Source organism: Eschrichtius robustus, chromosome 3 (genome assembly GCF_028021215.1).
Source record: "Eschrichtius robustus isolate mEscRob2 chromosome 3, mEscRob2.pri, whole genome shotgun sequence".
In the NCBI taxonomy this organism is placed as follows: Eukaryota; Metazoa; Chordata; class Mammalia; order Artiodactyla; family Eschrichtiidae; genus Eschrichtius; species Eschrichtius robustus.
In genome coordinates, this window is record NC_090826.1 from 2,396,558 (window position 1) to 2,407,816 (window position 11,259).

General features: G+C 57.7%; 1 protein-coding gene and 1 non-coding gene across 3 annotated transcripts; both read left to right on the plus strand.

Moving 5' to 3' along the window:
* The first annotated feature begins 2,323 nt into the window (after positions 1-2,323).
* Positions 2,324-2,396, plus strand: TRNAW-CCA (transfer RNA tryptophan (anticodon CCA)). Its single transcript has one exon. It is a non-coding gene; the product is annotated as a tRNA-Trp (tRNA).
* A 5,236-nt stretch (positions 2,397-7,632) lies between these two features.
* Positions 7,633-10,936, plus strand: TPRG1L (tumor protein p63 regulated 1 like). 2 transcript variants are annotated; one of them, XM_068538747.1, is made up of 5 exons: positions 7,633-7,928; positions 8,030-8,124; positions 8,201-8,377; positions 9,207-9,360; positions 10,382-10,936. In XM_068538747.1, the coding sequence occupies exons 1-5, from the start codon at positions 7,716-7,718 to the stop codon at positions 10,574-10,576; spliced, it is 834 nt and encodes a 277-aa protein (XP_068394848.1). In that variant the 5' UTR covers positions 7,633-7,715; the 3' UTR covers positions 10,577-10,936. The 2 variants fall into 2 exon arrangements, with proteins under 2 accessions (XP_068394848.1, XP_068394849.1); XM_068538748.1 differs by having other exon boundaries at positions 8,033-8,124.
* The last annotated feature ends 323 nt before the right edge of the window (positions 10,937-11,259 follow it).

The following is an 11,259-nucleotide window of genomic DNA, read 5'->3' on the forward strand; positions in this document are numbered from 1 at the left end:
CTTTATTTTTGGCTGTGTTGGGTCTTCGTTTCTGTGCGAGGGCTTTCTCTAGTTGCGGCAAGCAGGGGCCACTCCTCATCGCGGTGCGCGGGCCTCTCACTATCGCGGCCTCTCTTGTTGCGGAGCACAGGCTCCAGACGCGCAGGCTCAGTAGCTGTGGCTCACGGGCCTAGCTGCTCTGCGGCATGTGGGATCTTCCCAGACCAGGGCTCGAACCTGTGTCCCCTGCATTGGCAGGCAGATTCTCAACCCCTGCGCCACCAGAAAAGTCCCTTAATACACTTTCATAAGTGGATTTAACTCAGACAACTTTTCTAGTAACCCAATGCAATAAACATTCCCTGAGAATTCTCTCTCTTTGTCCATTTTCATTATAAAGTGACAGTTTGGGGCTTCCCTGGTGTAATTAAGCTAAGGATGTTGGGCTGAAATCATCCTGGACTTAACCCTCAACCCAATGACAGGTGTCCTCATGAGAGAAGGAGAAGGAGATTTGAGACACAGGGGGACACAGGGGAGGCCACGTGGCCACACGGATACAGGATGAGAGGGATGCACCCACAAGCCAAGGGACGCAGGAAACAGCCAGCCACCACGAGAAGCTGAGGGAGGAGCACAGAACAGAGGGGACCAGCCCTGCCACTCTTCATCTCAGCCTTCTGGCCTCCGGACTGTGAGACAGTAGGTTTCTGTTGTTTTAACCACTCAGACTGTGGTCATTTCTCACAGCAGCTACAGGGCAAGCCAGCGCTGACACCAGAGGCCCACAGAGGAGGTGGCCACGCACTAGGGATGCCAGAGGGCCCCCGCCCCAGCCCAGCCGTCTCAGCAGCACCAGTCCTCGGGGCAGACAGAGGCTTCTCCGGAAGCCGAGTCTGGGAGACGCAGGACTTTGTTGCTGGACACATTTTCCATGGTGCAGTCCGTGCATTTCTCGGGAACAAGAGAATACGTGTCCCCCTTCCTGTCCTCCCTCCGCTGCCAGGTCAACCAGGACCAGGACAGATGCCCCAGTCCTAGGCAATGTCCTTTCCAAGATCTCCTGTCCCCTATCCTACCCTGGTGTCCCCCAGTGACCCCCCTGAACCCGGGAAGCACGTCCGTGCAGCCAGAACTTCTGCCAGGTCCCACCATCACAGCGCGGCTGCAGCTCCCGCCAGGTGGGGACAGAGCACTCGGGGCACCTGGGCCCAGCGAGGTGGGCAGCAGGGTTGGGGCAGAGCAAGACTGTCCACCTGTTCGAGTGCAGGATGTGATGAAAGTTACCATGGAAACAACTCAGCCTTTAGAAACTGCAGGAGCACCGTGTCCGTCCTGTCTCCCCACATCCAGCTCTTGTGCCTTAAAGCCAGGAGGTTTGGAAGCCCACCCTCTTCCCCGCAAGGTCACAGCCACCCCCCATCCCGTCTGCTGGGAGGGGTGTCTCTTTGTTGTAGGAGACCCGCCAAAGTCAAAGATCAAGGGCAGTCTCTACACTACACCACACGGCAGCTCTTACACGGGTCCTTGGGGCCAGGACAGCCACCAAGCACTGTCCAGCCTCAGGCGCAGCCCTGGGACCGGCTGAGTCTGCAGCCTGCTTCCCTCCGGGAGGGAGAGGCCTCGCCCAGAAGGCAGCTGTCTCTGCGAGGTGAGTCTGGCCCACGGAATATTCCCCGGGCTCTGCCTTAACCTCCAGCCTGGTGCACCCAGAGCCCTGGCAGCTCTGAGGTCCCACCCGTGCGGTTCCCGTGGGCTGTGCCTGGCCCTGAGGCCCCCCGACCCCCATGTCCATCAGAGGCAGATGGCAGAGATGGGACCCATGGATTTGGTAAAACGCTAAGCACAACGTCTGGAAGTTTAGCTTAAATAAGAATCCACACCTCACAGCTCAGACTTTGAAGCCTTCCGCCCACCCCACGGGACGGGAAGATGATCTTCACCTCCTGCTTACAGACGCCCCACCCGGCTCCGGGCTCTGGTTTGAAGGCCCCGTGTGGACGATTCTGCCACCTGCCGGTGGGAGTGGGAACAACCTTTCAAAAGCCCCAAGAAAGAAGCATCGCAAACTCAGGGGGACCCAGGTCAGGGGAAGCCACAGCCAGACCCAGCAGGAGCCCCCGTCCTCCCCCACGACCAAGGCGCGCCTGTGGGCAGCGCCGAGTACCATTTGAGGCCCCTCGTTGTTTGCACGTGTATACCCCTCTCTCACGGGGAAAATTGTGTTCCCTCCCAAGGCACAGTCAAGTCCTAACCACCATCATTCCATATGCGTGGACGTGGTCTTATTTGGAGGTGGGGTCTTTGCAGGTGTCACTGGGTTAAGGTGAGGACATCAGGGACTTCCCTGGTGGTCCAGTGGTGAAGACTCCATGCTCCCAATGCAGGGGGCCTAGGTTCGATCCCTGGTCAGGGAACTAGATCCCACATGCATGCTGCAACTAAGCGTTCACATGCCACAACTAAGGAGCCGGTGTGGCACAACTAAGCAGCCCGCCTGCCACAACTAAGACCCAGCGCAACCAAATAAATAAATAAAAAAATATTAAAAAAAAAAAAAAAGATGAGGACAGCAGGGCGGGCCTGAGTCCAACATGAAGAGGAGACAGAGTCACAGGGAGAAGACAGCCACGTGGAGACAGAGGCGGGGATTGGGGTGACGTGGCCACAAGCCCAGGAATGCCCAGGACTGCCGGCAACCGCCAGAGGCTGGAAGAGGCAGGAGAGTTTCCCCTACAGGTTTCAGGGGGAGTGCGGCCCTGCAGACACCTTGACCTTGGACTTCTGGCCTCCAGACTGTGAGAGGACAAATTTCTGCTGTTGAAGGCTCCCGGTCTGTGGCACTTTGGGACGCAGCCCCAGGAAACGAGCACAACACCCAGCGCCGTGCGTCAGCGAGCAGATGCTCAGTTCTCTGCCTGGTTATCTCTTGAGTCTGTGGACCTGCAGTTTACCTGCCCCGCCCCCTCCACACCCACTAAAGGCTCAGGCACCCGGCAGCATCCCTTCCCAGGTGCCAAGACCATCCGGACTCGCTGTGAACAGGCTGATCTGGTTTTTTGAAACCCTGAAGGAATGTATCCCTGACGTGTTTGATGTTCTTTGTCCTGACAAGATATAAAACCGTGCTGAAACCCTGCTTCTCCAGAGCAGTTCCTCAGAGTTATCTGAGAGGCTGGCTTCTGGGCTACAGTCCTCAGCTTGGCTCAGATAAAACTCTTTTCTATTCCTATATTAGATTTTAAAAAATTTTTTACTGGAGTATAGTTGATTTACAATGTTGTGCTAGTTTCAGGGGTACAGCAAAGTGAATCAGTTATACATCTACACATATCCACTCTTTTTTAGATTCTTTTCCCATATAGGTCATTACAGAGTATTGAGTAGAGTTCCCTGTGCTGTACAGTAGGTTTTATTAGTTATCTATTTAATATATAGTAGTGTGTATTTGTCGGTCCCGGTCTCCCACTTTATCCCCCTCCCTGGCTTTCCCCCCTGGTAACTATAAGTTTGTTTTCTAATACATCCGTGACTCTACTTTTGTTAAGTAAGTTCATCTGTGCCATTCTTTTTAGATTCCACATATAAGCAATATCATATGATACTTGTCTTTCTGTGTCGATCCCTATATTAGATTGTTTACTGATTATTTTCATCAACACTCTAATTGACTCGAGGGGCAACGGCAGTCACATCCTCTTGACGACCTTCTCCCGGTCACCAGACCCCGTCGGATCCACTGCCGCCTCTGCCAGACCAGAAACTGGACTCAGGGTCCACCCCGTTGACCCTGCTGGGAGACACTCCTGCACGTCCTGCTGGGCATTCCAGGAGCAGGCACCAGACCCTGACCGCCTTTCCCGGGGCTGTTGGTCAGAGAGCGACCTTGAGGGGCGACACCAAGCTTGTTCACAGGCCCCCGGTTCCCCCCTTGTGATGCGGCCACCGTGGGCAGCATCCTCCAGACACCCGCTGACACTCTGGACGTTGCTTCCCTGTGAACAACAGTCCTCTGCCTCTGACCCGGGCTCGTGCGCCTTCCGCAGCATCCCTGAAACCGCGGCGGGCCAGCCGGTTAGCTCCCAAGTGGGGCGACATCCGTGACCCCTATGAATACTCCCGCGTAGGATCTTGGCCTCCCCTTTCCCCCTTGCCTTTGACCACAGCTACCCGGCAAACCCCCAGTCGTGACCAGTCTAGCTACTGGTTCCTCCCACTCCCACCAGCTGCCAGGTGGAAGGCTCCACTGTGAACCTGCCTGAGGTCTCCCTGCAGCCCAGTGGTCCCCACACCTGCCCTAATCAGCTTCCCTGCTCATCACTGCTACTCTCAACCAAGCGTCTTCACCCAAATTCCCGGCTCCATCTTCCCAACCCCCCCCCCCGAAGAAAGCAGATGTCCCAGAACCTCTCAGGGCCCCCTCCTCCCCCACTGCATCCGCGTCCCACCCCCCACCTGTCCATAACCGTCCTCAGCTCTCGCCATCTGTCCCTAAGCAGATGGGGTCCTCCTGCCCTAAGCGAGCCCCGACCCCTGGGCTCCAGGTTCCAGCCCCTCAGCTTCTGCCAGGAGCCGGGTCCATTCATGGGCCCTTGTCCCGTTCCTCACTCCCGTCCTTGACTTCACGGACACCCACGGGGCACCTGGAGCCAGGGCTGCACAGGGCACGAGGTGGGCCTCTCGGCACGTGTGAGCTGGTCAGAGGCTTGTGACAGCCTGGGAGCCAGGTTTCATCATCCCCGCCCTCCAGATGAGGAAAGAGAAGGAGGAAGGTTAAGTACCGGGTTCAGGGCCCTCGGGGGCTGGCCATCCCGCCAAAATGACCAGGCCTCTTCCATCCCCACACCGCTGCCACCTGCCACCTGACATCACTGCTGTCCCCTTTGTACCCTCCCCACTCCCAGGCTTCAGCCTCACCCCCTGAACTGTGGCCCCCTTCTCATCTCCGCTGAGATGACCCTGATCAAGGTCGCTGTGAAGTCGTGCTGTCATTGCGTCTGAGCATCCGTGAGCACCACGTGGGCTCCCAGTAAATCCAGTGGAGGACGGCTCTCCTCTGTCTGCCCCCAGGAGCCACTGGCACGGGGGCGGGGGTGGGCGCTGGGGCACAGGCTCTGGAATCCAGGGCCCCCGCTCTCTGTAGATGTGTGATCTTTGCAAAGTGACAAGCTCTCTAGGACTGTTTTCTCTTCGGTTGAAGGGGGTAATACGGCGCCCCATGCACGAGCACAGGCAGTATTTGCAATATACCTGGCCCTCAGCAGAGCCTCAGTGAACAGCATGACCACAGTAAGCAACTGACACTGAGGTGGCCCGGGCTGGGCAGGGCGCTGTGCATGTCCCAGGTCTTAACTCACCAACTCCTCCCGACAGCCATGGGAAGCAGGAACTATTATCATCCCCACTCAGTAAAAAAAGGAAACTGAGGCAGACAGAGCATGAGTGTCCAAGTCCAGTGGACAGAAGTAGGGGAGCCTGGATTCAAGCCCCCTCCCTGAGTCCACACGCCCAGCTGCCATCGCTGAGCCCCTATAATGAGGGGGCTCAGGAGAGGGGTCAGCGGGCACCCCAAGCCCAAATGGCTCAGACTGCCCTTCAGGGGCCCAACTCGGGCCCACCCCACGGGGACCAGCAGAGCAGACTCAGCCAGGGGATGTGGCTGCCAGAGAAGGGGGCTCCCTCTCCCCATGGGGCAGGGCCCCAAGAGGGTGTGACCCGGTCCCTGGTCCCCAGGGGGAGGCAGCAGCTGTCCCCACCCCGCCTCAGCAGGCCAGCGGGGCTAGAAGCACGTTGCTGCCTCTTTTTGCACACCCAGCCCTCTTTGAGACCTTAGTCTTTCCAGGAAGCAAAGTACCAAAGCTATTTCGGTATCTGTGGTACTTTTGTCCCTCCTGTTTCTGTGGCTGCTGAGGTCCAGGTGGAGGGGCGAGAGGGCGGCTGAGGACTTGCTGTGTGCAGAGCTCAGCGCCCTCCCTCGAGGGACGTCCTGGGAAGGAAGGCCAGCCACCCTGCAGTTGTTCACAGACCGGGAGGACATCCAAGTCTGCACAAGCCAGGAGGGCTTTGGCTAATCGGCATGGCCGCACCAGCTGGCGGCCTCGAGCACCTGGGCAGAACTCTCCAGACCTGTTTCTGCAACTGCAGCATGTATACAAGAGAGCATTTACAGCTCTGGGCTCTTGTGAAATTCAAAGAATTAAGAAAGGGGTTATAAACCCCAAAGCGCAGTCAGTCATACGCCAGGAGCTGGCTTCTCGAAATTGCCTAGCTAATAGGGCACAGAAACACACACACACACACACACACACACACACAGAGCAGGTTGACCGGCACGCGTGGAGCCGACGATTATATGAAACAGCAAAGAACTAGCAGTGAGGGTAGTTAATGGCAGTGTCTCCTGGGGAGGGGGCTCTAAACTGAGTATTGGAGGATGGACATAGTAGGGGTGAGTCGAGAAGCCTTTCTGGTGGGGGGAGTAATCTGGGGTGTGACTAGAGGCAGTGGAAGGCCAAAGTGACCAACTGGGTGAGGATCACAGGTGCTGACATTTGTAAACTGTCATGGATACAGCCCCTGGGTCTCCAAGACAACGGGTCAAGGTGGATGGAGATGAGGTTGCTCTGGAGTCTGTGGGTGCCAAGACCAGGGAGCCGAGGTCCCTGGCAGGGCCTGCAGCTGCCCAGGGTGCCGCTAGCTGCAGGCAAGATCACTCAGAGCAAGAAAAGATCCAATTCTAGTACCGGGAGGACAAGAGCAGAGGCAGCAACAAGGAATCCTGGTTCGGCCCTTGATGGAGTGACGAGGCCCCGTGCCTCGGTGTCCCCTTCCGTGGAGCAGGGTTGGGAGCTCTGCTCCCTAGGCGCGGGGAGCACGTCTGCATTTAGCACAGCCCTGGGCCCATGTCTCCGTCGCTCCATCCATGAACCCGCAGTCAGAAAGGCGGAGGCGCTCAGGAAAGAGCTCTGCTCCGCGGGCCGCCGCTCCTCCAGTCCCCGAAGCCCGCGCTGCCCCTGCTGTGCAATGTTGACACTCTGGGGGGAGAGCTAGCCCGGGGGGTGGTCACACCGGGCAGGAGGTGCGTCCAGGGAAGTGGTCTCCCCCGGCAGGGTTCCGCATCCAGGGGGCGGTCACCCTGGCCGGGCGGAGTCCCAGTCCAGGGGGCGATCACTCTGGGCAGGAGCCGGGGTCCCATCCCGGAGGTCCGCTACACTTCAGCCGAAGCTGAATACATGGGCGTGGACGTCGTGTCGGAGGTCGGGGATCCAGGACGTCCCCGGCCTCCCGCCGCACCCCGGGGGGTGGGGCGAGCACCCGATTTACCGGGGGAGGAGCGCTCGGCACCTGACTCCCCTCACCCGTGGGCCCACCTCATCGCCTTGGCAACCTGCCTGGGCCCCGCCCTTCCCGGACATGTAAATAGGAAGTGGGCGTGCGCGCGGCGTGCTCTTCCGGCGCAGCGAAGGGCGGGAGCGATTGTGAACGGCGGCGGGCAGGACCAATCGCGGAAGACATCTGGGGACGATCCAATAGCGAGGGCCGGAGGGGGTGGGAGGGGCGGAGCCTGAGGCGGGGCTGGCGAGGCGGAGCCAATCGCGGCGGGCCTCATTGCGGACCGGGCCCCATTGCGGAGCGGGCCCGGGGGCGGGGCCGAGGGCCCGGCGTAGGCGGCGGCGGCAGCGGCGGTGGCGGCTGAGTCGGGTCCGGTCCGGGGTTGCTCGGTGGCGGGCGCGGCGATGCTGCAGCTGCGGGACTCGGTGGACTCAGCGGGCACAAGCCCCACGGCGCTGCTGGCGGCTGGCGAGGAAGTCGGGCCGGGCGGCAGCGTCGGTGGCGGCTGCGGCGGGGGGCGGCCGGGAATTGGCACTCCGCTGCGACAGACGCTGTGGCCGCTCAATGTCCACGACCCCACGCGCCGCGCCCGCGTCAAGGAGTATTTCGTGTTCCGGGTGAGGCTGGGAGCGGGGACGGGAGAGGGCGTGGGTGGGCGGGGCGGGCGAGCGGGCGTGACCTGTGACTTCCGCCCCCGGCCCGCCCCGCACGCTCCCAGCAGCCCGGCACCATCGAGCAGGCGGTGGAGGAGATCCGCGTGGTGGTCCGGCCCGTGGAGGACGGCGACATCCAAGGGGTGTGGCTGCTGACCGAGTAAGGGGGTGCGCGCTGGGGAGGGGCCCGGGCACCTGTGCGCCCCGGGCGCCGAAGTGACCGCTGCCGCCCGCAGGGTCGATCACTGGAACAACGAAAAGGAGCGGCTGGTGCTCATCACCGACCAGGCGCTGCTCATCTGCAAATACGACTTCATCAGCCTGCAGTGCCAGCAGGTGGTCAGGGTAGCCTTAAACGCGGTGGACACCATCTCCTACGGAGAATTCCAGTTTCCCCCGAAATCGCTCAACAAGTAAGTGTGTTGAACAGAGAGCCCGGCACCAGGGCCTCCCAGTCAGCCCTTCCGAAACCAGCCTCCAGTGAATGTCTTGCTTCAACAGCAACAGAGTGTAGAGACAGGTGACTTGTGCCCAGCAGGGTGTGTTAGAAGGAATTCTGGCACAAGAGACAGTTATTAGTCTTGTAGTAAAATGAACTCAGGTTATGTTAAAATAGGCCCGACGTGGGTATTCTTCAGATAAGAGCCAAACTCAGCATTTTATTCCTGCCAAGAAAGGATTGCATCTATCATGTCAAGCTCTGTTGTGGTTAATTTTCAAAAGAAAAAGGTAGTGTGTTGCTTTGATTTGCAGATATTACTGAAGGTTAAAGTTGGAGACGTTTAATGGCCAGTTTTCAAGAGCTGATCTTCATTTGTTAGGGAGGTTTCTGAAATACGAGAAACCTGGACATCAGTATACTCCGTTGAATTAAACGGTATATTTTAGAGTTTTGATGTAGAGATTTGGGTAAGGAATTCAGGAAGCTAAGATAAGCTCAAAATTTTAACCAACAATAAGATGCTCAGGGAAAAGGATTTAAACTTGCAAAAATATTACTCGTTTAGTTAGCACAACTAAGACAGTGCTTTCAGTTTGTCATATTTTAAAGTGCTGAAAGCTGTCGTGATTAGACACGCCATTCCTGTCCAACCCCACGGGTCCTTCACTGTTGTGAAATGTCATCAGTCTCATCTTTACCGGTGGAACAGCTTTTTAATCTCAACACCCACGACTGAGCAGGTGCTCGGGGGCGCCGTGGCCTGCTGTGTGAGGTCTGGTCCCTTTCTTCCCACTCGGTAGGCGAGAAGGTTTTGGGATTCGCATCCAGTGGGACAAGCAGAGCCGCCCGTCCTTCATAAGCAGATGGAATCCCTGGTCCACCAATGTGCCGTACACCACATTCATAGAGCACCCGATGGCCGGCGTGGACGAGAAGACGGCCTCTCTGTGCCAAGTAAGAACACAGACAGCAACAGCAGCGCTGCCCAGTGGGACGGGAATGTTCCAGGCCTGTGCTGCCCAGTACGGTGGCCACATGGGGCTGCTGAGCACTTGAACAATGGCTAAGCAGAGAAAATAAACTTTTTTTTTCCCATACATTTATTTATTATTTTTTTCTTTTTTTGGCTGTATCGGTGCGCGTGGGCTTTCTCTAGTTGCCGCGAGCTGGGGCTACTCTTTACTGTGGTGCGCGAGCTTCTCATCGCGGTGGCTTCTTTTGTTGCGGAGCACGGGCTCTAGGCGTGCAGGCTTCAGTAGTTGTGGCATGTGGGCTCAGTAGTTGTGGTTCGCAGGCTCTAGAGCACAGGCTCAGTAGTTGTGGCGCACGGGCTTAGTTGCTCCACGGCATGTGGGATCTTCCCGGACCAGGGCTCGAACCCGTGTCCCCTGCATTAGCAGGCGGATTCTTAACCACTACGCCACTGAGGAAGCCCCAAATAAACTTGGTTTTTAAAAGTTTGTTAACTTACATCTGAATAGCGCTGTGTAGTTAGCAGCTGCTGGTCAGCGTAGCTCTATGATGGGGTCCTCTGTGGCTGCGATCGTCTTGGAGAAGGGCCCAGAAGGGCTTCAGGGTGTGGCAGGTGACCCCCGCCCATGGTAGAGCTGGGCAGTCTGCGTGCTCAGCAGGAGAGGAGGCTTTGGGGTGGTGAGAGCCGGGTCCAGGACTGGCGACAGGCCCCCCACTTGCCAGCTGTGCACCTTGGCCTGCTCACTGCCTGGTGGGTGGTGGGGAGGAGTAGGTGGGTCACTACGGCAAAGCCACGTCGACCGGCAGAGCGAGGCCCGTGAGGACTGGCTGTGGTCAGTCACAGGTGAGCGCAGAGGTGAGGTGTGACGCTTGTAGAGTGACACGGAGATGAGCCCAAGGGCCGCCAGATGCGTCTGGGCGGGCGTCTCTCCAGGGTGGGGACGGGCTGACACAGACGCACGGGGGATCATCTGATCAAGCTCCCTGTCTTCTCTCTTTACAGTTGGATGGCTTCAAAGCTCTGTTAATCCAAGCTGTCAAAAAAGCCCAGAAGGAGAGTCCTCTGCCGGGCCAGGCTGGCGGCGTGCTGGTCTTGGAGTGCCCCCTCCTCATCGAGACCTATGTGGGGCTGATGTCCTTCATCAACAACGAGGCTAAGCTGGGCTATTCCATGACCAGAGGCAAAATCGGCTTCTAGACGCCGCACGTGCACGCGGGTCTCTTCCCTGGGAGAGCCAGGCCGAAGGGACCCTGGGGGCGGCAGGCCTCTGGCCAGCTCCACTGCCGCTGGCAGGGTCCGAGCCCCTTACCTGTAGGGGTCTGGGCACGATTAGCATAGTCAGATGGACCGTATACTTTAGCTGGATACTGGGCATCTGGTCACGTGAGCTCCAGACAAAGCAGAATGAATCTTGCTGTCACCGTCCTGGCCGGTATCTGCTTCCTAGAACCTCAGTTTCCGTGTCCCCCCGCTGGGGTCTCCATCCGGCTTCCTGTGGTCCCTCCCACCCCAGCCCTGGAGCATGTTAATAATAAACGTTGCGTGATTCCAGTGGAATAGCCCTGTCAGCACCGCAGCTACATAGATTGCTACATCCAGGGAGGTACCCGAGACTCAGTGCCTGTGGTTGTTTACAGTGGGTGTCCAAATTTGTATTTGGAGATTTAATCCACTTTCTTTCTTTTTTTTTTTTTTTTTTTAATCCACTTTCTTAAAGCTAATTTGAAAGAAGCCAGCAGGCACGAGCTCATCAAGAGAAGGTCTGCCTTGTCAGCTCCTGAACGGACACTGGCTTTTGTGGAAATAATGTGTTCGGCCTAAAGTCACACTTTTTCTAAAATTCATCTATATTGTGTTAATAATACTTATGGCATCTTTCC

Bases quoted from the DNA above. Each gene is read 5' to 3' on its own strand.
- TPRG1L (XM_068538747.1), top strand. From the start codon at position 7,716: ATGCTGCAGCTGCGGGACTCGGTGGACTCAGCGGGCACAAGCCCCACG. The intron at 8,125-8,200 runs GTAAGGGGGTGC...TGCCGCCCGCAG, and splicing joins GGGGTGTGGCTGCTGACCGA to GGTCGATCACTGGAACAACG. The intron at 9,361-10,381 runs GTAAGAACACAG...CTCTCTTTACAG, and splicing joins AGACGGCCTCTCTGTGCCAA to TTGGATGGCTTCAAAGCTCT.